The sequence below is a fragment of the Rhyacophila brunnea genome, unplaced genomic scaffold (genome assembly GCF_057557595.1).
Source record: "Rhyacophila brunnea isolate RB1 unplaced genomic scaffold, BYU_Rbru_1.0 scaffold_7, whole genome shotgun sequence".
Classification (NCBI taxonomy): domain Eukaryota; kingdom Metazoa; phylum Arthropoda; class Insecta; order Trichoptera; family Rhyacophilidae; genus Rhyacophila; species Rhyacophila brunnea.
In genome coordinates this window covers 4,382,501-4,409,716 of record NW_028233339.1, presented here as the reverse complement: position 1 = coordinate 4,409,716, position 27,216 = coordinate 4,382,501, and the positions used below count along the sequence as shown (strand labels likewise).

General features: G+C 33.4%; 1 protein-coding gene across 2 annotated transcripts in view; it reads left to right on the top strand.

Annotated features, from left to right (window-relative positions):
- Window positions 1-27,216, top strand: part of LOC147064393 (uncharacterized) — a 601,761-nt gene that overhangs the window by 483,800 nt on the left and 90,745 nt on the right. For both annotated transcript variants that reach the window (XM_085957691.1, XM_085957692.1), the window contains exon 6: window positions 16,468-16,776. In XM_085957691.1, the coding sequence (XP_085813817.1) occupies window positions 16,468-16,776 (309 nt within the window). The remainder of the gene's footprint in view (window positions 1-16,467; window positions 16,777-27,216) is intronic.

Genomic DNA, 27,216 nt, shown 5'->3' with positions numbered 1-27,216 from the left:
TACGGACCGTGCTCGCACTACACTGTGAAATTAACAAAATTGCTGATTGAGTTTTAAAGTGTATTACGTTTAGTTCCAAATTGTCTGTGAAAATAAAAATGTCGCTGTATTGTGGTACATAGTTTTGGCAATTCAAACATTTAGGATTCTATACATCTATACATAATATAATTTATTAAATATTCATTTTCAAGTACAATCAGTCAGTAGATAACGGGAATGGGAAAATGGACGTCAGGACAATTGGACGCCGCACTGTCGTAGATACGTAATTATACAGAACGTAGACGAGGAATTTTAATCAGTTTCTATCTACTACTTAGTAGTTTTAATTCATTTTACTCTTTGCATAATGTTTTTTTTTATTACGGATTGAAAATCACTATGCCTAAGGCTTTATATAAAAATAAAAAAACTCTTTTTTCGTTGGAACTTAAACATATCCACGATTAAATCATTATTTACGTATGCATATTTATATTATCACCAACTAATAAATCATATATATAACAATTTAAAAATAAATAATAATATTAAATATATTATTTAAAAGTACCTGTAAGTACCTAACGTCTATTTATTTTCGAATTGCGTGGCGTCCAGTTGTCCCGGCGTCAAATCGGATAATATAATAACGGATCCGCAATTTCATAACATTACGAATTAATATTATTTCATGATCATTTCAACATATTATTCCATAGTGCACCGGTCAATAAAATATAGCGGGTCATAATTGGACATGTCGCTAAATTTCCTAAATTTTCTAAAGTTTCCGTTAAAGACAAATCGCACCGAATTGTCGTTATAATTATTATATTGCATCAATTGTACCATTGTAGTTATTTGAAATAGTAAAGAGAATTTGGCCGCCTCTATCATCACGAACAACTACTACTGTCTTTCATCTGCAATACATATCCTCCGCCGAACCCGAATACGACAAATGTGATGAATTTGTGATGTTCTTCCACCCGAGAGTTCTGGGTTCGATTCCCGGTGAGAACACAATATTTATGTGTTTTTCTCAAATCCTGGGTGTTTGTGATTGTTCAAAATTACTAACAACCACCTTGTACAAAAAACAAGGACATGGTTATTAATAATTTTTTAAAAAATCAGACGAATGTCAAACTACGCATTGGATCTGACTGAAATTTTTGAAAACAGAACTTTTCCTAAACTTCCCTAATAATTGTCGATGTGATAATCTCACTGTCCGGAATTTTTATTATTACGTATTTTAACAGTTATTTAAAATTCAATACGAAAATTTTTAAACCACATTTCACTTTGGAACGGTGTTAGTGTCATAAGAAAAGAACTATACCAACACCTAAATGAGTCGCCTACAATGTCAGAAGAATTTGACACCATTATTAGTATAATTTACATTCGTAGCCCTAGTACGTAGAGCGACTGCCTTTATAAAAATATGAAATACGAAACCGTGGGTAGACGGTTTGAATCCGCGGCTGGTCAAAAAATGCTTGTTGTTTTACCAATATGTATTTCAAATTTGAATTTATTTATTTCTTACATACAGTGAATATTAAAAATTATAAATTTAAGATGTTCACAACATGACATTTAAAATCAAATAAATAATATTATAACAGTGTAAAGAAGAAAGAAATATATGTATTATCACAAAAACAATATAAAAAGTAAATAGGTACAAAAATTATAAAAATTATAATGCATGGAAGCACACCGAATAGGCTAAGTGGACCCTATTTTAAGAATTTATAAAACAGTGCCCACTTATGTATACTCATCCTTACGTAGGTGGAATATATCAACATCGAATGATATCAAATATTTGTTGCAACACAAGGAAACAGTAGGTTGGGTTGGGTGAATAACTAAAAACCTATTCTACAAAAAACGACTATTAATACAACCTCCTCTCAACTTAGAAGCAAATACATAGTAATTTATTTATTATATAAGTAGTATAGCGTCATGCTTAGGTATTGCAATATCAGTATTTCAAAACCGGTATTCCAGTATTTATCAATACCAAAATACCGGTTTTAAAAATCCAAAATACCGGAATTTTTTGTATTAAGAAAGCACACTCGTTTACGTTTTTAAAAATGTATTATAAGTTATGTGCTGCTGAAATACAGATATATTGAGTCAATCCAACAGAGGTGAAGAAATAATAAAACAAATTTCATCAAATGTATTTATAGAAGTAATTGTCGCGATGAATTATCATAATATTATTTCGAAATAGAAAACATCTCTGACAAAAATGTTCAAATATTCTATAATTTTATTATTGGCGACTGTACAAGCGTTTAATTTAAGAAGCTTTTCCTGCAGCTTGACTTATTTGCACTTGATGAACTTTTGAAAGCTCTTGTGAAAACTATCAATATATTCAAATTATTTGTAAAAAATCACTAGGTCTACAATTATGGTCAATACAAATTTTTAAATGTCAACATAATAAATGTAGGTATGTAGGTTTTTGCTATAAAATAATATTTTTAAAAGATTTTAATAGCTATATTTGTATTGATATGCACCTATTTCTGTTTTTTTAATGTTTAAGAAGTACCGGTATTCAATAATAAATACCGAAAAACCGGTATTGCAATTCCTAGTCTTGCTTTATGAAAATAATACATAATTATTATAAAGAAAATTTTCAAGAAAACATTGATATTTCATGAATTTAATGATTTCCTACATAATAGCGGAACTCTCTTACCCCTGTTACACGTTTTATCCTTTCTAATTAACACGATGCCAGGGTGAAGGATTTTTAACTTATTTTCACGCCCGCAAATTCCTAACCCCGATTAAAATTATTTTTTCCCCCCAGCACAGTAATTGTCTTAAATCTTTAAATCACTTATTTTATTTCATGGCATCTGCAAAAAGAATAATAATATCATAGATAATTTATGTATATTTACATTAAAAGGGTAAAACCTCAAGTAATTGGACTACTTATAATATTATGTAGGTAATATGGCAATCAGGTCAGATTTGGAAAAAGGTTCACTGAATGATGGGGTATCTAATGGCTGGGAAATCTTTTTGGGGTAGTGAAATCTTGGATGACAAATCGTGTCCATAAAGTAGAGAAAGATTTTGACTGTGGTGCTAACTTCCAAGGAGAAGAGTGATATCACATTTAATATAAGATATGTTAGTTTCATTCATTTCATTCTTCATAACGACGTGAATTATTTTAAATTAGCAATTATAGTTACTTACACCGCGACGCAGAACCATACTGAGGAACGTACGTCCCCAAGATCATGGCCCTCAAGGAGGGGGCTGACAGTGCTCTAGCCTGGAGGCCCGGCCTGGCGGATCGACCAGTCAAGTGAGATAAACACACATCACGAAATTGCAATAATAGTAAAAAATGTCGACTGCGCGCTATTTTACTTAAAGAATGATAACAATTAAAATTATGTGGTTGTGCGATGCAATTTTTTATTATTGTTTGTCAATAATATATAACTCCATAATTCAAGTGGGTGTATTAAAAATACTAAAAATCAATAAAAAAAATACCCTAAATTTTACCTCGAACACTATTTGGAATACACCACTGTAGATCGTCACACTGCCTTTAACTCTGGCGATAGGTAGGGGGGCCCGCCAAATATTCTAGCCTGGGGGCCCGCTTCAGGATGTGGGGGTCATGCCCAAGATATACGCCTATCTTTAGAAGACCAATATCGGCCACTTAAATTGCGTCACCTACAGTATTCATGCATAATAATACGTCATATTATAGCAGGTAGTAAATATATGGAAAAAGGTAGTGTCCCAAAACGAAACCATTTAAAATGAGTCGGGTTAGATTAGCAACTCTTTTTTTTACCATATCCGATCTTAATAAGATCATATGGGCCTCTACAGAGTGGAGGTTTTGTATTAACAGACTTCGTTTTTACGAGAAATGGATATTAGCCACTTCCTCAACCTATTGGGTCCATACTCTATAATACACTACAATATTATGTGTACTTGCCATACCCAGGAATCGAACCTGGGACCCACGACGTTATAGGCCGTCGCTTAAGCAGTGAAACAGTGGATGCAGTAGCAACTCTTGATAATGTTTATTGCTACGTTAATCCAGATGGTTCTGTATCGGGCTTTTCGGACATTATTTATGCCGAGTTATGTAACTTTGTACTCTATTTAGCCACTACTGCTTCGGATAGGCTTTGGTCACCTCATGTTATATCGTTTACTATGGTTAGTCCACCACTATCGTTATGCAGTTAATTAGACGCATAGTTAACACATCTTTCAGCAAGTTACAAAAGTCACAGTTTTCTCGTTCTCAGTTTTGTTTCTGGCTTACGAAAAATGAGGCGCTTTATCGGTGAATAATCATCGGTACCTACGTGTCACTTGGCCAGCTCGTCACTGACATTGAATACTGATTAAACTGACGAGTTTATGCTCATCAGCCGAATCGGGACTCGCGCCCACGTTCATTGACCACAATGCTATAGGCATCCTATTTAATTTAGAGAAATTTTAACTAATGGCTCTTACAATACTCTTTAAAGCGCTTTCTAAATTGAGTTACTATTGGCAATCCACAATCAAAAGACGCAGATTCGATCCTGCTGGGTGTCGTATTTTTTTCAAAAAAGATTTTGGTAAATATGCCGCAGTCCCGCATGAGATTTTATAACTAAAAACCTAATATAATCTTAGTATGTGATAATGATGTATCAAAATATATGAAAATTTAAAATTAACAATTATTGGATCGAAAAGTATCTGTGCCGACAGAAAAAAGGTATTTCATATTATTGTCTACGTGTAATAAACTGTTTTCGTTTTAAAAAAATATATAAAAGCGCATGCGGGCATCTGCGGCACAATTACCAAAATTTTTTCTACTGGTTATATTATATTCTCTCAGAAGTGTTTTCAAATTAATTATGTATGTTAAATAAAAAAGTGTCGTCAGGCAATATCGCATTGGGTAATTAACAGTATTTTTAATACAGTTATGAATCTGCCCGCGTATGCTGTGAGCTTTGAATATGGGAAATAAGTATCTAACTAAACTATGGAGCTTTATTATTACGGCACAATGTACGAGTTGCTTTGACGGTGTATCTGCCTGGCGGAAACTGTGCAGTGAAAACTTCTTTTGCAACCTGCAATGACGTGCATCCTGTGCCAGATTGACTCGAAACTAACTTGTAATTGCTTTAAAATTATGCCGGACGCGATGGAAATTGCACTACATATACGTTATAGACTCATAACAAATCCTAATATTCAGTACATGCATACTAAATCAGAGATAGAGAACCTATTTATCAGTAGGGCCAACTTTGTAATTTTTCATAAAATTTTCTCTCCAGAGCAGTCAATAGTGCCAACCTACCGCTTAACGGTATTGAAATGTAGACGGGGCTAATGTGTTTATTGCTTCGACGCCAAAATCCTAAGTTACTTATCGATGGCCTAATGTTAATATCCCGGAAGTAACTTTTTTCCAAATTGTGCAGGAAGCTAAAAAAAACTAAATACCTAATATCCCGTATGCGACGTGAAGATCTCTTCAGATAATTTTTGGTGTCCGTATGATAAGCTTCGTTTTTTTTTTGCTGTATACACAACGTAACGTCATTTTCTCTTCGTAATTATTTCCATGTGCTTTTCTCTTCCTGGCAATTTGCATTATTTGCAATAATTGTAGGGTCCCGCGATACGCTCGATTAAGACCGAGTGTGGTGCGGGGTGGGTTTCGATGGAGGGCGCTTAACTTCAATGTTAATAATTCACACGTCATGTTGTAACTACATTGTATGCTAATAACCCGTAACGTAAAAAGTGGTAAAGCGTCAATTACATTGAGCTTTTTTATGAGCTGATTATTGGCAAATTTAAAAGCGGGCGGTTCAGCTACTGCGATTTCATGATTACACACAAAATTTTCCATTCGCTGATAAGCCACAAGCCAGCGAGCGATTTTGACGGAACGTAGTTCGTTTTTTTGCCGGGAGGTCGCTACGCTCCATAATAATGTTTCCATTAAACGTCAAAAAGGTAAATTTCAAAATGAGTAGTTCGTTTTTCCACCACCACGCTCTACTGCGCAGACGCGATACGCCCACAAGCCGGCGTGTAGCTTATAAAGTTGACCGGCTTTCAACTTTTCTCGGTGGAGTGTTTACAACCTGCTTATTAGCTTGTTCGATGATTACACTGGGCGAATTTACAGGCAGATTATAAATTTGCCAATAATCAGCTCGTAAAAAAGCTCAATGTAATTGACGCTTAAAGCAAAGCACATAACGCCTAATATAATGATTACATCCAATAAAATGTAATATATATATATATATATATAAAGATAAACATTCAAATTTGTTATATTACTTATTGTTTTACCTTTTAAATAATTCTAAAGTGACATTTTGAAGATATATTCAACACATGTCATGCAACACGCTTGACAGCTTAGAGGCAAGATACAGGTGTATTCCTACAATGTCTAGATAGGGGAAATTACTAAAATGGCTGTATCATTTTTTGTTAAAATAACTACATATATGAAAATTTCACAGTCGATAGGCAGTATTTTTACAACGTTTTTCTTAGCTCGTATTCTTATTTGTCCGGTACAAATCTTGCAACCGACTAGCTAGACATTTGAAACTTTTGCAGGTGCCAATGCATTTTTTAATACTTTTAGCCATCTTTAAGTAGAATTGAATTCATTTTCAGTTAATTCTGTTTTCTATGAAAAGTTATTTCGACACCATTATTGGTTGCTAGGGGTCTGAGGTCCTAGCAACTAAATTATTAATATATACGTGCATTACTATGGAAACAATATGACATTTCAGTATTATTTCTATCAAGTACAATTTTTTTTGATCGTTTAAGCTAGTCAAGTCAAGTTTATATGATTCAACAGAAAATTTAAAAACGTTGTATATAAAAAGTTCTTTTTTATTATTGTTGATAAACAGAGCATGTGTGCCTGCACAGGGCTGAGGTTTCACTAATATAATAAATTACACTTTCAAAAAGAGGAACAGTTGTTAACCATTCGCTCCGGGGTGGGGAACCTGTGGGTCTATAACCCTTATATTATATTGGGTGGTGTTTTTTTTTTTTTTAATGAATCGAAATTTTATAAAATTATCATTTTTACTATAAATATGTTTTTTTTTATCTTTTATTATTTAAACATTAAAATGAAAATATTTAATAAGTTATATGATTCAACAGAAAATTTAAAAACGTTGTATATAAAAAGTTCTTTTTATCTTGTAATTATGTTGTTTCAGTACTAATATATTAATATACATCTTTTAATTAATTAATTAACAATATCTCATTCTTTAATAATGTCGACTAGGATAATTTTCAGTGAGTGTATCAATTAATTACATTTTTATTATATAATCGAGTCGTTGCTGGAAAATATTCTAGAATCTCAATTATATCTTACTAAATAAGTCGATTAATCAGAATTAGTCTTTCTTTTCTTAGAATTATATTCAGTTGTGTAAATGTTTATAAAAATCCATCAATTAATCTTGAATTAACAATAATTTACTAATGTATCTTGCCTCTGTCTACGCGAAAATGACAAATGTACCGGTCTGCTTGCTTACAGATTAAGAATAAAAACAAGTTTCCTCATTACATTTTACAAACACACAAAGAGGGAAATCGTAACAAAGGCGGCCGAACAGACAACTTCCAGCGAACTTTGAAACAATGAGGATGCGAAATTTATTTTTCACAGACGGCTAGACAGCTCGTCGCCTGTCTGGACTTAATAAATCACTATGCCAACTAATTTCTTACCACCCTTTCCATTTTTCTTTCCAACGATCGACGTGCTTAATAGGCAAATTTTTTTAAAATACTTATTCCGATGTAATGATGTTTTCTCATTCATCATTTTCCGTTTTCCAACGCTGGAAATAGAACCGGAAACAAAACTTAGAATCTTGAAAACCTGATTAATTTGTAACCGGAACCCAAACTCTCGATTCCTATATTTTTAAGAATACCGAACACTATAAAAATGTCAGAATTCTATTGGTTGTTTTCTTTTTTTATATTTTTGGTAATCACTCATACTGAGTCAGTTTTTTTTACTTAAGTAATTGAATACCTACAAATTGTAGTGCAGGTAACTCATAAATATAATGGGGAGTGAAATATGCGGTGTGGAGTAACAAGCAACCGATCTCGAGTGTGACAGATTATGGGATAAACTTTCACACGTGTCAAGAATACGCTTGTGTTTTGTTTTTTTGTTGTTTTTTCTCGGTTTATGCGGTAACGAGCTTTCAATATTGGTGTATTTGAAGGTTGCAACACACACTATTGCACGTCTATAACGTGTGGTTCATTTTTGTAGAAATGTGGAAATACCTAACAGGTGTAGAGTAACAGGCAATCGATCTTCGTTCTGACAACTGCTCTCGGTTTATGCGGTGACGCTCATCCAATATTGGTGTATTTGAAGGTTGCAACGCACACTATTATATGTGTGGTTCATTTTCGTGGGACACTCACACATTCAAAATGTAGTGTATTGGAGTATAGCCTATCATAATTATATTTATCAATCTGTTCTGTGTCGTGATGTTAATAATCCGGTGTGAATCTAGGCTGCCTCAAGAAGAGATTCAATAATTATAAAAATACAATACATGGATGTTAACATTGCTATTAAATTAAATTTATATTCTATTAAATTTGCACTTACCTACTACTTACTTTTCGGTCCATGGTCTTGATCCTAACACACAATAAAATAACAATATGTCAATTATGACAGACCCGGTATTTAAACCCGAGACCCTCGACTTACCAAGTGACAGTTGTGAAGGGTGGAGGTAGGCTGTTAAGATCAGCCATACATAGTGCACACTAAACTTTGTCAGTCATACGTATTTGTTTTCATTGAAATAAGACTACAATTTACAGACGGTGTTTGTAATATTTTAAAATTCAATTAAGCCCTGCAAAACTAAGCCATAATAAATAATATTCAAAAAATACTCGTCTATCTATAAAATATCTAAAATTATGCAATAAAATCACACATAAAATTGGATATTTTATAGATAAAAGAATAATTTTTATCGAATCTTTTTATTTATATCAAAATTTATTTTAGATATTATGGTCCTAATACTGAAACTCGATTTGATATAAATACAAAGGATTTCAAGTTATACACATTTATATTTTTATAAAAATCGATGTTTTATAAAATAAATATAAAAAATATTAAAACGAGGAATTTGTCAAAAATCCAAACGATAAAAATTGAAAACTTAATAAACTAATTTTTAATAAAAAATATGACCATAATATATAATGTAATAATAAGATATTATGACACTGCATCGAATTCACATTTTTTACAATAATCGTAAGTCTATCTTTAATTTTAAAAAAATCTTTTTAATGTTTTCAGATACATATTTATTAATTAATACAGTTGAAATTGTAAATTATCAAAAAAAAATCTCAAATTGCAAGCATTGTATTTTTCCGGTAGGTTCTCTGCTGGCATGCCTCTCCCCCTTAAGCATCGGCCTATAGCGTCGTGGGTCCCAGGTTCGAATCCTGGGTCTGACAAGTACACATATTATTTCTCAATTTGTATATGAGTCGAGAGTATGGACCTAATAGGTTGAGCACGTAGCTGACATCCATTTCTCATAAAAACAAAATCTATTAATACAAACTTCGAGTCTGTGTAGGCCCATAATTACGATCTTATTAGGATCGGACATGGCTAAAAATATACATTCCAGATATGAAGTTATTCATGGTAGTTCTAGCAAAATTTTGATTTCTTTTTCTTCTTCTAAATATCTGAACAAATCTTGGCAAATATTAAAAGCAGTACTTATTATAAAGTATATTTTAACATTTAATTATGAAATAGCATTTACATTCTTCAATTCAAGTTAATTCTCTAAATTGCTGTATTAATATAATATTACTAAAATATAACGTGGGGGGATACTATTATAATGCTAGATCTAAACGCGTTAATATTTCTCGTTTTAATATTAAGCGCCAGTAATATATTTTCATATTCCAAATCAATTTCAGACAAAAACCTTATCACGGTGTCACTTGGACTGCGCTTATTCGACAGTCTGAATAAATATCAGAGTATTTATCGTTCCTGAATTGCCGAACGTCACAGTAGCGTACATGTTATTAATAACTTTATTTATTATAGTTCGATACATTTTATTACCAATAAAAAGACTATTGTTATCAGCAAAATACAAATGTGTATCTCTTTGGTTGTATACAATGATTATTATTTGTCATCAATGGCACTACAGCATGGGATAGTCCTTGGTCGTATCGAACATTATACACCATCTTTTTTTCTTTTCTTAAAACGTCAATTGCACGTGACGAGAAGTTGGTGGCTGTTTTTCACTATGTCCAATCACATTTTAATATTTATAAATTTCCCAATATCAACATAAACACTAAGTTCGTCATCAACCCAGCGCCACCATACCATCATATTCACAAATTTAAATGTTAAAGAATCTTAATAATGCGCCAAGGATCAAGGAAGAACTGATTATCAGTAAAGCACTGCGTCCATATAATATCGGCTTCGTTTCACGATGGTTTTGTATCTAAAGCCATCAGTGGCGAAGGGTAGATGTAGGCTGTTAAGATTCGACATAAATAGTGCACAGTCAATTTTGTCAGTCATACTTACTTGTTTTCAATGAACTAAGAATACAATTTGAAGATGGTGCTGGTTAGTTTTTAAAATTCAATCAAATCCTGCCTAGCCTAAGCCTTAATATATTAGATATATGCTATGGACGATTCGGCAAAAATAATGCACACTTTTTCAGTCATACTTATTTGTTTTTGTTGAATTAAGAATACAATATATTAGATATTGTATTGGTTAGTTATGCCTAAACTGAACCATAATCGATACAAAATATTCTTCTTTCAATTATTTATGATTTTATGGCATAATTTTAGATATTTTATAGATAAAAGAATATTTTTGACTATTATCTACTATGGCTTGGATTAGGCAGGGTTTAATTGAATTGAATTTTGAAAACTAATAAACACTATCTACACATTGTAGTCTTAGTGACGAAACCCACCAGAAGCGGCGCTCGGGGCGCTCAGGACGATGTAGGTCCCCTCCCACTCACGCATTACCCTTCACCTATGTAATAAGGGGCACGAGAAGCACAAGATAATAATTATTATCAGCGTCTCTCATAACAAAGCAATAAAAATATTATATTATTTCTCGGTGGCTTGTAATTGATAACATAATTCTACCAGTGAAATCGGACACCCAGCAACTAAACAATGAGTTCACTGTTATTAAATAATGCCTACTCGCCCGTCTATCGGCAACTCGTCCATAAGCGGATAAAATAAAACAGCGAGCGCCCCTTTTGCTTGCCGTTTTCAATGGGCTACGTAGTATTTTCGTTAATTCGTCCCGCTGAGAAGCCAAACAACGGGTGAATCAAGGGGCAGGCGGGCACAGTGCTCGTCAAAACCAGTGTGCTCTGGCGTATTTGATTACGTTGTATTTTCGATGATTCACGCGCCACTTGTGAAATTTGGCGTGAGCGCCCCACTCGCTGCGTTAAGTGGGTTTTACGCCTTAGTTCAATGAAAATAAATACGTTTGACTCACAAAGTTTTCGTGTGCATTATTTATGTTGGATTTTAGCAGCCTACTTCCACCCTTCGCCAATGATAGCCGTGTGTTTCTGGATATATTATGTTAGTTACCAAGTTAGGCAGTCTGCCTGCAATACACGATATTATATGTTTTTTTATCAATCGGTGTAAGTACATAAACAATACATAAACATTGCGAGCACGAATCCTGATTCTTGATTTACACAAAATTAGGTTACCTTATAAATGCAGCAACGACATAATATTGTTTATTTGAAAATCATGAATCACGAAATGATGCACTCAGCTGAAATAATAAAAAATACATTTCGTATAGGTTTCGCGCTAAATCTTTCTTTACTAAAACAACTTATACATACCTTCTTTAATTAATTATGTTAACTGTTAATTCATTGTGGAAATGCACTGTAATTTATTAATAGATACCTACCGTAAAAATATTTATTTTCAATAGATTCAACGGCTATTTGATGGTAATTCGTAACAATGTATAAAAATTATTTATTTATAAGTTATAATAAGCATGGGCAAATCATGACGAGTGAAAAGAAATTAAGGTATAAAATTTTGATAGTTAATATTATGTTATTGCAGTAGGAATTTAATCAGTTATCCTTTGCCATATTATTATAAGTAGCTCTCTTTTTCAATTCAATTTATTTATTTTTAACATATTGTGGACATTACAAATTATAAGTTTAAGACGTTCACAACATGACATTTAGATACAAAGAAATATAAAACAGTATTACATAAAAAGAGACAGATCAGTATAGAGATAGATAGTATGTTATTAAACAGTAGAAATGTGTAAATACAAAAAATATAAATTAGATAGGTACAAAGAAGTACACCGGATGAGTTAAGCAGACCCTATTTTAAGAATTTATAAAACAACGTCCACCTATACTCATCCTCACGTAGGTGGAATATATCGACACCCGAATCAATTTCGTGGAACATAGTTATCTCCCTCCCAATTGGCATTACCAGTGGCATGTTGGTTCTGCACCTTGGGAGAATAAACAACTGATGGTCTCTATTTCTAAGATAGTTATCAGGGACACACAGGTCAACACTGCCCAGAATGGCAGAATTCTCATTTATACCTCGTATAAGTCGAAAAAAATACATAGCTAAATAAAAATTTCTTCTAAATTGCAGACTGCAGTACTACAGTCTTTCTACCACATCATACAGTATTGACAATAATTATATTATTACAACTTAAACATGAATTTCGATGAGCTGTTTGTCCGTCCACACACGGGCCCGATTGGCCACCCCGACTTGATATGAACCAAGGCCAACTTTGAGGCATTCGAAAAATTTGCTGCGTCATATGGAGGACGGAATAATTCCGATCCCTCCTTAGATTTATCACTTTCAATTCCTGACTCTTACACGGGTACAGAGGATACTTCATGTCATTAAAGATAAATGACGGCAGAGCAAGTCAAGATTCTTTTTATTTTCTAAATCTCTTTATTGAAGCACTAATATGCATGGTTACTACATCAGTCCCGTGCAGCATCGCTTCGGGATAAGGAAGTGTGCCACTAAAATCTTTTCATTCTGACACGTTTATAGCGTCATGGAAGGCGGCCGTGCATAAACCACGGCACATGGCTTATACATGACATATACATACATGGCATATGGCATGACATAGATGGGGAAACTCAAACCATTGTAGGTCGATATTGCGATATTGACCGTGTGAGCGAAACACGTCTTATAAAATAATTTTAGTTGTTGGTGTAAAAATATATATTTAATAATCGTGCTCTTGTCAATCTTGTACCTTTATAAATAGCATGTCTAGCCTATCTTGATAAATATTTTCTATTATTCGTATTTATTATTTACCACGTCAGTGGCAATACTAATAATGGTAGTGGTATTGCGTCAGGCAGCTAATTTCCTGTCGTGGACAGCGAGTCCCTTCGGGAGGACGAATTCAATTTCGTTACTTTTCAAATTTGATTTTGGAATCACTTTGTCTGCGCCAATAAGCCCTCCTCGCATTTTCGACCGGTCGGTAAAACAGCCGCCTGCTAGCCTCGGAGTTAAATTATTTCGCAAGACCCTATACATAACCTCACTTTTATAATGTAATTTATTTTGTTTTAATCAATCAATTTGTTCGGCTCCAGTCGGTGGTAGTGAGGGGGTGGCTTACCATTGCTTCTTTTTAGTACTGGCGCGTTCGCACCTTTTATTTACTTACAAAAAATCCAATACAGGCTTTAATTCGAAGGTACCGAAAATAAAAAAAAACACATAAATCGTGTTTTAAAACTACGATCTGCGTAATTTATACATAAGATAATACATACATATACGTTTAATATAAAATTACAATGGTATTACGTACTTGCAAATACAAACAGAAAATAAAGACAACAACAAGTAATATTCTATCGCACTTTTCCCTGCATAATCAACGATAAAGTTTTGTCACAACATAATGTATTGAAAAACTAAAATTACGGAAAAAACAAATAGATTTTTAATCTTTACAGCGCGAACGCCACAGCTATTGTATCCTGATTAGGGGGCCATTAGATATAATTAGCATTTTATTTAAATGTGGTAATTAAAAAGTAATTGAACGCTCCGCAGTGAATCGGAACTGAGTCTATATGGGGACTGAGAAGACACTAGTCAGATAGGTGAAAGCTTCTAACGTAAGATATATATTTTATTATTTGAATACATGGGTATGATTACCGCGCTTATTTATTACTTTTCCGTCAATCTGTAAGAAATTAATTGTCATGTCGCTTAATACTTTCTATAAACTTGATATATAACAAACCACAATCATTAATTATCCTAGCAACATTTCAATCTTCAAACAGGGTAGTCATGGTCCGCACAAGGGGGAGGGGGGTGATACGGCTCTAGCCTGGGGGGCCGTGTTTAGGAGGGGCCTGGCAAGGCGAGTCGACCAGATAAGTGAGATAAACACACATCACAAATTTGCTTTAATCCTAAAAAAAGTCGCCTGCGGTGCTATTTTCTTTCGGAAATATTATTATTTAAATTTTTGTGGTTGTACGATACAAGTTTTAATTGTGTATCAATACTCGACATCTTCATAATTCGAATGGATGTATTAAAATATAAAATAAAACACTAATAAATATACAGATTAATTTTACCGCGTACACCATTTGGAAAACGTTACTGTAGAGCATCACACTGTCTGTATCCTTAGCGATAGGTAGGGGGGGCATCAAAGATCCTAGCCTGGGGGCCCACTTCACGATGGGTGGCCCATGCGGGTAGTAGTAGTACAGACCTACAACTTATCTGTTGAATGGCCAATAATTGAACTACGAACTACCATAGGACGCCATTTTGAAAATTTCATTCGAATGTCACATTTTGTCCAGTTACAAGTCTTGATTTGGTAGTTTTCAACAGTGGCTCCCCCATCCCATTCTTCAGATAAGTTTGTAAGTCTATAGACAATAAGTTTTAACAAAAAACAAATGCATTATTCAAAATATATATCGCAATTCATCACAATCATCATTATCCTGGATCAGTATAATACTACTGAATCATAGATAACAGACGTATAATGCTGAATTAATGCCCTTTCAAGCTACCTGTGTACCGAATTTCAAGTTTTTGTATGCACTGATAATATGTGAATAGGCCGGTAACTGTTTAAGGCTATACTTCAGTTGATGCATGGTCTAAAAAGATCGTGGCTAGGCGATGCGTGGATTGTGCAAATGACGAGTGCCGAACGAAATATAATTATTCATAAAAATCCAACATGCGTCCATTTAATTTTATGTTTATTGTTATATTACTAATAATAATAGTATATTCGTTGACTTGTTTTTTTAAGTACATGCGTAAAGTTTTTTAGTCATCTTTACACGATTTAAGAATATTTTCATCCGACGCCATGACAAAATAAATCGACGTGCGGACACCTCGACTGTCTGTCTCCGATTAGCGACTAGTGATAAATTTCATCGCACCTACTGTTGAAAATTATTTGCCATTTCACTGAAGTACGCTCTTAAATACGGATCTATATATTATTATTATATTAATACTAACCATCACAATCATACACTACGAATCCATCAGCTCTTTCACGTACATATTATTACATATTCTCCCGATCGGTGAATGGTACATGTATTATCACTATTCTGTTATGTTTTAATTTTAGTTGCAGGATACCATTAAACTTTTTTTTGTATTATGTATATATTTAATATAATGTATCCAATGCATATCGGGGAAAAATACAAACACAGCTTGTTTTTGGGAACGGTACCTAAAATCATCGTTTGAAGGTACCAACAAAATATGTTTTACAGTAAAACATCATCGTAAATGCATAAAACCGTTTTTCGTGATTTACTCGAAACTCAAAAAAACCTCCAGAGTGGGTTTATCGACTAAGCGACTCATTTATTATATTATCGGTATCATACCCATAATTTCAGTCAGCCTTTGAGATTTTTTTATGTATTAATCAGTGGAGGTTTTCCATGAAACTTCGTCAGAAAAAATTAAATTTTAACTATCCATATTTGTCACATCGGATTGTAATCAGCAACAGTATTTTGTCAGTTATTTTCATATTTTAATAACCAATGACTGCTTATCGCATAGATCTTTTTTCACAAGCAGGTCTTGACGTTCGTAAGTAGTAATCATGCCGAATTAATGTATGCATAGTGATTTATGTTGGTAATAATTGTGATTTTTTCTCAACAGTCGCCATACTACTGGCCATGGCAGCACCGCGGCAGCACCAGTGGCGTCGGGGGCAGCAGTCTTGGCGGGGCAGGGGGCGCCCCTCCATCAGCCGCCTCCTCTGCGGGTGCCACTGCGACCCCGGGCCCCCCGCAGCCTCCCCAGCCGACGCACCCCGACAACGTTGAGTATGCCATCTACCTGTGCAAGCGGACGAAACGTAACAAGCAGCGCCATGTCCTCGAGGAGTACGAGGCAGAGGCGCTGGCTGGACTGCGGAAAAACCTTCAAGCCAAGTGGGAGTTCATCACTATGCATGCCAACGAGCAGGTTAGTTCACAATCCAAATCTAATTTGGACATATCATGAATAATTAGTTAATCTGGCGCTGGTATTACTCAGACTCGTGGCCGACTGCACAACTATTCTCCAGGGTGTCTACCCCGAACACACTCTCTGCATCCCTACTGCTGTTAATGGGTCGATACGTTCACATATCAATATGGCGGAGAGTTTTAGATACATTCAATCTAACAACGTCATCAACCCATCTCGATATTTCTGGGTAAATTGCTCTAACAGTCCAATGTTAGTGCGAATTTCAAGATTTCAATATTCAAGAGTTTTTCTCTAATCGGTTTTTGAAGAATACTTGGAGAGTTTTTCCATGTTTTTCCTCTCACAGAAAGGGACGTTATTTACTACATCCAAACATAACAATATGCATTTTCAATTTTCAGCCACATAATTTTCCACAAATCTATATAATGTGTATTGTATACAGGTATAACTGACCTCGTACGCGGAAAATTAGACGTCAGATTTCATTCGTGTATAGATTGCAAACTATTTCAAAAAACTATGACCTTACTTCGATCGATATTTTAAAAATTGTCAATCGATTATGTACCTTATTTCACAACAAATAACAACTGTCAATACGGATTAAGGGTATATTTCATATTATAATATTTAATAATAAGGTTTTACATCAAATTGTGGAACACTAACAGATTTTTTCTCTTTATACCTTTTTAAATAATCCAACAATCACAAAAAATACGCAAATCAATGGTTGCTTTCATTTTAGTGATTTTTTTACGTAAACATATTTATTGAATTCCAACAAAGTCTTTGTTGTGACTGCTTTATTGTTATAATATTTTCATTTTAATGTTTAAATAATAAAATAAAATTTCGATTCATTAAAAAAAACACCGCACAATATAATATAAGGGTTATAGACCCACAGGTTCCCCACCCCGGAGTTAAGCGAATGGTTAACAACTGTTCCTCTTTTTGAAAGTGTAATTTATTATATTAGTGAAACCTCAACCCTGTGCAGGCACACATGTTCTGTTTATCAACAAATAATTACAAGATAAAAAGAACTTTTTACATACAACGTTTTTAAATTTTCTTTTAAATCATATAAACTTGACTTGACCAGCTTAAACGATCAAAAAAAATTGTACTTGACATGTCATATTGATTTCCATAGTAACGCACGTATATATTAATAATATAGTTGCTAGGACCCCAGACCCCTAGCAACCAATAATGGTGTCGTAATAACTTTTCATACAAAATAGAATTAACTGAAAATGAATTCAATGCTACTTAAAGATGGCTAAAAGTATTAAAAAATGCATTGGCATCGTGTTCTGATATATTCTAAAAGTTTCAAATGTCTAGCTAGTCGGGAAGTTAGTTAAAATCGATTGCAAGATTTGTACCGGACAGAGAACCACCGAACAAATAAGAATACGAGCTAAGAAAAACGTTGTAAAAATAGTCAATAATTATTCAAATTTAGAACATCAAAGATATACATTTCTGTTTATGTATTTCACTAGCCTAATATCACAATGGTAATGTTATTTAGGACACCATCCCTACGCCCCCACCCTATTAGAAACTATATTTACATACATCTTTTAATACTTACCTACATTTTTATTTTCTAAACAAACTTTTATGGAAGATAGAGATTTTAATAGTCCGGAAGTCCAAAAATACCCAACATTAGTTACTGCCATGCTATCCGAATTCTACTGAACTTTGCGCAATTCGTTTATTTTTATACGCTCGCTATTAATGATAGGAATAACGAAATGTATATGTAGGTATATTAACCTTCCTCGCTTTGTTATCTTGAATATTTTGTTTTTTTTTTTAGTTTACAGCGATTTTGAAACGAAAATCAGTGTTATAAAATACTATCTTAAGCCTAGTAGATATATGTAAATCAGTCTACAGTGATGGCATCATGGGCGATTTGCACATATATATTAGTATTTTCCATAATACCTTGTTTAATGCTAATAAACATTACCAATACGTTTACGTATCACTTTTGGAATACCCATAGTGCCACTGTAGAATGATTAGCATGTACACTAGAATCCACAGTGGCACCATGATTGCTGTAAGGGGTGCGTAGTTATATTGGAATTGTTTGCTTACTTTTTAAATGTGCATTGTATAATATGATACCAATACAATATTACAAATCGCTGTCTTCACTTCCTGCAGACAAAACATAATAATTATATTCTATTGTTTATACATTTTACCGCAACACAAATACGTGTGCAGAAACATTTTTTGTGGGATTCACCACCTGTCCAAATAAAATTAAACATAGTTTGGACAATCGAACAATATTCCATGAGACTACGCATCGCTACTTTTGATGAAAAAGAAGAAAAATCACGCTCATTTGACTACACTTGCTTGTCTGTAAGTGAATTTGCACACGTTTCTATTCAAGGCAGAATACATAAAAACATAGACATTTGTTAACATGTTTGTTTGTTTGCGGGTAGATGTATATTGATCATTACTAACCTTTAATAAAAAAATTATTTCTAATTAAAGGACATATCGTACCGAGAATAAAAAATCAACTGTCAAAAGATTTAATGCATTAATCATTGACTGAGGATTAAATGAGTGCAAGAGGCATATTATTTTTTATCGTACATTATTGAAGTTATGATTCTTTTGGCGCCTTTAGTAGAGGATAAAATTGAGAACTGCGCGCGCACACCGTTACGAAAGTGCGACATGATAAGTTAGAAGTCGTGATCGGTGTATACCCAACGCGCATGTGCGAATCAGTCAGCTGTATACAAACGCAAGGTACTCAGCATAACACGTGGTTATTATTATTTTATTTTGTTTAATTGAGTTAAAATAATTTAACTATGTATAAATAAATATCATTTTAATTTAAGTATGCTTTTTCATCAAAACTTTATTCATTGAATTAAATATCAATTATTTTATCGTATTTGTTTTTTTTTTTTTTACGCCAAAGAAGTATAACTTCTAACTTTTTTATTTATTAAGTTTCAATTTGCATACATGTTATCATTACATACAATAAATAATATATGTATAATATAAAGGGTAGCGAGGATTGAACGGCTTTATCAAGTTGTGGGAAACGCAGCTATGTATAACTAAATTTAATAGTTTTCTTCAATAAACAGGCACAAACGAAACATATAATATAATATACTCTCACTATGTGGAGGTAAGTATCTGAAAATGTAACAGCACTTTACTTACGTGGGTCGATTCATACCCATTATGGTGATTGATTGTTTGATTTATATTTAGTGATTTATCATATTTTGGTATTACCATCTTACTTACGTCACGCTATTGCGTTACAGAAATTGGAGCATAGAGAAAGCATAAGTGGCGCCATACCTCCGAGGCCAACGCCACATATCGACTGCTTAATCTGCAAACCCGTTAACCTAACCTAACCTAACCTAACCTAACCTAACCTAACCTAACCAACAATTCCAAAAACACACTTCGATAATGTTTGAGGCTTTCACGGTTGTTTTTTATCGTAATATATTCTTGGGTTTTCACCGTGCCTCCTTCTTCCTTCTTTACTCGACGTTTCGGGCTCGTTGCAGAAGCCATTATCAAGAGATATGTTTTATGATGAAATGTAGTGTAGGTGTGTTGCTCTAAGAATGTCAAAAGGAAATGTCGGCAATTGCCGAGCACTCGATGGATACAGGGCACAAATTTAACTTTGAGACCAAGATATTGGGTCGGAATAAAGGATATTTTGCACGATTGGTAAAGGAGGCCATTGAAATCCACAGAAACCCTGAAAATATTAATAGGGATGAAACGGTTCAAAACGTCATGGCTTCCGGCACTATCAGCAAAATCTAATATTCGAGCCGGTATCTCCGGTCGTAATGATTGACAGATCACTCTGAGCAACGTTTGCTCATAGTTAATCGGATTCCTTTTGACATTCTTAGAGCAACGTTTACATTCACACACCTACACAACATTTCATCATAAAACATATCTCTTGATAATGGCCTCTGCAACGAGCCCGAAACGTCGAGTAAAGAAGGAGACACGGTGAAAACCCAAGAATATATTACGATAACATACTTGGATTTTATTTTTTTGCACTATGAATTAATACGCTATTTTAGCTCCCATTTTATATGTAAAGACAATTTTATATAAAGAGCAGAGTTGTTCCATTATTATGATATTGGAAATTTGACACTTGCAGTTAGCTGTTTTGTGTAAAGAACGATATCGCATTTGTTAATAGGTTTAGGAATTTGAAATTTTGTGTCAGAATAGAAAATATGCTTTATAACAAAATTCCATAAAAATCTCATTTTTGGTCAATAGTGCAGTTAGCAATCGTAGTAGATTTTTTGGGTTCCCACCGTGTGTCCTTCTTTACTCAACGTTTCGAGCTCGTTGCAGAGGCCATTATCAAGAGATGATATGTTTTATGATGAAAATGTAGTGTAGGTATGTGAATGTAAACGTTGCTCTAAGAATGTCAAAAGGAATCCGATTATCTAAGCGCAAACGTTGGTCAGAGTAATCTGTTAATCGTTACGACCAGGGATACCGGCTCGAATATTGGATTTTGCTGATAGTGCAAGCCAACATATCATCTCTTGATAATGGCTTATGCAATGAGCTCGAAACATCGAGTAAATAAGGAAGAAGGACACACGGTGGAAACCCAAAAATCTACTACGATAAAAAAACAACCGTTAAAGCCTCAAACATTATAGTGCAGTTAGCTGGTTTGCAGATTAAGAAGTTTATGTAGCGCCTTTTGCCATGTCAGACCTGCAGCACATAGATTGTTTTTATAGCATTGGTATAGCGCAGACATCCAACGCGATGAATTTGTGATCGATCGCACCTATAGGAATAAATCGTGAAAATGTAAAAATCGTGTACATTATGTAGATTCAGTTTTGAAGTGTTATTGTGATTTTTAGGTGAAGAATTAACCATTCATATTTTTATTTCATTAACCAGTTTATTGAAAAATACTTTTAAAATAAACAATAAGGCCATCCGCTCACGCAGAAACTAAAATCTGACGACGAACTAGTTGGTGATAGAACTCATAAACTGGCCAGTGACTGATGCTTTGCACACGACGCTACCGAAACCTAATAATCTCATAACCTCAAACTCTCAAACCCATTGTTTTTCCTACTTTCTAAGCTTTTTCCGTAATATCTTTACGGGAATATTCTGCCAGCCTACAATTATACAGGCAGGAGTATTTCTCAACATCTGCCACATATTTTAAATCGGTTCACCCATATTTAACTGTTGACGTCTTGACTTGTTATTGCTTGTTTAGTTCAGTTAATTGCTACCAATTTTGGTAAGAAAATATGATTTTTCATCGAATCCACTGATATTGGCACCACTGTTTTATGGGGGACTGGAAACTGAGAGATTCCAGTATTGCCGTCAGCGAGCCGCCATTGAAATACATTAGCTAGATACTGGCTGAAATTTTAGTTTCAGTCTCGTCTTTTTTGAGTATTCTCATGAGCGGAAAGCCTAAATGAGCCAAGGAAGAAAGGAGAAATTTCCATCGAAAGAAAGGTTTTTTTAATGCCAACAGTCATAGGTACTTCGTAAAAAAACTTCCATTACGAAAGAATAAATATCACAAAGTAGAAACATAGTTTTCAATTAATAAAATAATATTTGACTGTTTTTAAACACCACTGTACTCATACTGATATAATAGCATAAAGGCAAAGTTACACTAAGTTAAATTGGTCTGATACACATTTAAAAGATAAACGCTATTACGTAACAGTCGCTGTGCGAATAAATGCGAACACTTTAAATGGAGTTTGATGTGTAAGATAAAACTTTACTGAGGCAATTTGAATAATCTTCAAAAGCTCTTACCCGTTGCCATAAATTGGTGGTCCCAGGGCAAAACATATCTCAGTCAGAGGGGATCTATAACACGCCTCGAAAGGAAATACACGTACCTACAGAAAACAATTTTAATATTCACATGCGGTAATTTATGATACGAATTCAGCTACATACGGTATTAGTAAAATTGTATTTATGAATATATATACAAAACAATGTGTATGTGTTGAATACAGCGCTCTCAATGGACGAGTGATAGGATGTCCGCTTCTGAAAGCGTTGGTCTCAGATTAGAAAATTTTCGCCTGTTAAAAATATTCATATTGCTTTTTTATTTAGTTATTATTTTTTGACCATGTTCGATCTAATAAGATCGTATGGGCTTCTACAGAGTGGAAGTTTGTATTAACAGATTCGTTTTTTTACGATAAATGAATGTTAGCTACTTGCCCAACATATTAGATCCGTACTCTGACTCAAGCACAAATTGAAAAACAATACTTGTGTATTTGCCAGACCTCAGATTCGAACCTGGGACAGACGACTTTATAGGCCGATGCTTAAGCCGTTTGGCTATCTTGGGCGTGTTTATGTGTATCAATCCAGACTACATTGAGCAAATGACTAATAATCAATTCAACAAAATAAAACTGATTAACAACAATTCACACCAAATCAACACCAAAGATCCACACCAAATCGCAGAGCCAATAGCAAATCTGCGTCAAGCCAAGACCAAATATGATCAGGCAGTGGCATTTAATTGTGAATTACGATGGTAGTGCTAGTTATTTGTTATTAGAGTGCCCTACGTAGAAAACAACGGTAGGTAATTAGCAAAATTATGATTTTCTACAAACAGTTTACTATATTACATTCAAATTATGACGTAGGTATAACTAGCACAACCATCGTAATTCGCATTTCATTACCATGGCCTGAATACGGTTTACCTAGCTCATTTGTTTCGATACATTCCCATGTATCTAGGTAGATACTTTATAATTTTTGTATTTATTTTTTATACTGATTTAATACTATTTCTCTATCTTTAAACGTCTTGTGGTGAACTATATTATATTAATGTAAAATAAATAAGTTTTATTTGAATTTGAAAATAATTGAAAATTATTATTAACTTAATCATTAATTTAACTTATTAACTTGCCATTGGTAAATGCGTAGGTCGCCTGAAAATCCCAAAAAGCGAAGCCTGAATTATATAAAACAACTCAAATGGAATAGTACAAAACTTAAATCAATTAGAATTTTATTGATATCTTTATTCTGGATAGGATTTTTATTTTATATAATTTTTGTCAATTTAAAGTTTTATAAATTCACATCACAAATCCACGTATTATTAGGCTGTTAAGATCTGCTATAAATAGTGCATAAAACTTTGTTAGTGATACGTAGGTATCTGTTTTTATTGAACTAAGACTACAATTTACAGAGTATTGCTGAGTTTTTAAAAATCAATGAAACCCTGCCTAACCAAACCATAATAGTCTTGGTATACTTTATTCAATATGACACATTAATTATGCACACTTTTTCATTCACGCTTATTTGATTTCGTTGGATTAAAAATACATATTACACATATTCTTGGTTCATTTTATTAAATTCATTAGCGGCCCACGCGCCACGTAGGTCAAATGGAGATTTTATGGTATTTTCAGAGCATAAGCCTGGATATTCCTTAAACGTTGTAGATAATCTATTTATATAATTTTGAAGCCTCATTATCCTTTATATTTATTTTCAACATTTAATGACTGCATAAAGTATTTTAATTACACAAAGTAGTATTCTTTTAAACCTCTCGATCTAATGTTTTAGAATATAGTCATATTTCAGGACATCCATGTGCAGTGGTGTTAAGATTTTTTAGATTTATTAATTTTTAAACGTATTTGTAAAACTATTAGTAAAATTGTTGTTAACATTATATAAGTGAAATATTTACGAAAAAAAATATATTTATAATCTCGGTGATCTCAAATTTGACAAGGATTAGGCATTTTATTATTCAAAAATGGGCACGATTAACACATTTGAAGATAATTCTAAACATATTGATTATAAGCTATGTTTTCGACCATTCAAATGTGATAAAACATCCTATGAATAATGATTGTTTTATAATAATTATTGACCTAATAATAAGGTTGTATTTTTTTGAAATACGTCATTTCTATTGGCATTTCATTCCAGCAAAAGAAAATGTTATATAAATAAGTTTACTGTAGATTTTTTCAATTAGAACTGTTTTAACATTAAGTTGACCTACGGCGATGGCATTTCAATGCCCGTAGTTTAATCAATATAATGATCCTGATAAGGTGCACTGATTAAAAACCCTCGTCTTCAGGCATTACGATAGAATAGATTAGAGTACGAGAGTACGTACATCAAGGGGATTATCGAACGAAATTGTATCTTAATCAACATAAATTTATCTCCAACCATTACCCTGAACAGGTCTCACGTGGAACTTAGTATGAATATCGTTAGAATAAAATTCAAATCAGCCTATTTGCGTACATATTAGTATCTGTCAAAGTGGTATAAGGTAATGCAAATACAATGCGATACAGGTTATTGTATCTCTAGATGCCACCTGGTGTAAACAGAGCTTCGCAACTGATAAACGGTGAGTCCCTTGGTTTAATTTAATCAAATTAATTTATTGATTATTACATTAAAAGTATGAGATGGCGTAAACATCATAAATCCATCATCAATGATATTATAAATATATTGGTGGCTCTTTTTGCAGTGGACTGTATGCCAGACACTGACGTTTTATGATGTTGATTATGGCTCCGTAATTTGGTTGCACTATCACTCGCGCGGTATTGTTTGTTTGGATTACCCGGTCCGCGGCACTCGATGGTACACTGTATATGGATGATATGTGAGGCTAATGAATGATGATGATAAGTTTAATGATTGATGGACACGACTTTCACTCAAACCGTAACAGGCGTACTGCAACGAAGATCGAACAGATATGTTTTGAGTTAACTTTTGAATCACGCTGTAGGTAGGAAGCGACCTTCACCTGTAGATTCAAGACTAAGAGTTATGAGTTCTTTGTCAATATTTATATAAAAATCGAAATATGACAAGGATTAAACACCGTTTTGTTTTGTCACCTCAAACTATACCAAAATAATATATGTAATCATTTCGATCCTTAATAAAATATTGTTCGGCCTTCCTAATGAAAAAACGTCCAACATAATAGGTCAAATATATCGGAATGATTTCTTGAGCAACCTCGCTTTATCACGAATACTATCACGATAATTAAATATAATGGCTTTTCTACAAAAAATATGTGGAATCGTTGTTTGCCGTGAATGGTCTAGAGTGGCTCCCACTGGTCTAAACAATAACAATCCGTGATAGGTGGCAGCCGGCAGCCAAATGAATAGCATTATATTTATAATGGGGCTATTTTACGCGAAATCCACTTTCAAAGACCCTTTCCTCCAATCGCAGTCCCATTGTTTGAAAGGTCCTCCGAGTTTTTCGACCCCTGGGAATAGAAATGTGTGCGCTGCGAGGCTTTTAAATGCCGCCATTAAGCACCCCGGCTCGATTTTAATGAAACTTCTGACATTTATCACGCAGTTTATAAACAATTTTATTTTACACACAAAGAGAAATAAATCAACACGTGTCTATATGGATAATAAAAACGCCATTCTTTATGAAAAAACGACGGCACATGACTAGCAATAAGAGGCCATTAAAACTCTCTTTTTGTATGTTTAATTAGATAGACCTGTATAAAAATACAAAACGTAATTACTATTAACTGTAATTGTTATTTTTTTTATTCAGTACTCAATACATACAACATACATCATTTTGAATTGATAGCCTAAAACATGACCTCTTTTTTGGAGTCCCACTAAACACAGTCTAAATTATTTTTTCGTATATATTTTTTTTGTAATAGTTATATTTCTGCACTTTTCAAAATGATGTATTTTCCGTAATTACTATGGTGTGTAATATTGAAATAAAAGTGGGCCACCCAAATAAGTAATTTACATTTTAATACTATCTACCGAAGGGACTTGATGGAATTTAAATTTAATTCCAATGGATTTAAGTTTTGTATGTATGGACGTGGATGTAGGTATGTAGACGTGTGTATATAAATATATAATGTATTAGGTGGGTTTATTTGTGGATTTATTATATTTAAAAAATAATATTATAAAAAAAGTAGGTATCATGTAAGAATATTATTGAATATTAACTGTTTAACTAATAACTTTTAAAGACTGATATCATAGATAATATTATATCTCAGTAGTTAACTCCATTAATTCCCAATACGTTACCATTGTTCCTAGAATCGACGATTTTACACATCTTGAATGCAGTATTTTTATTGTTTATAATTATTGGGTTTTGACGATTTATTATACGCTTATCGAGTGTATTATTATGATTAAGATAGGGGTTTTTTTACATACACTTTAACTATTCATAATTTCTTTGTTATATGTTGTGTTGTAAGCCTGGACTTGA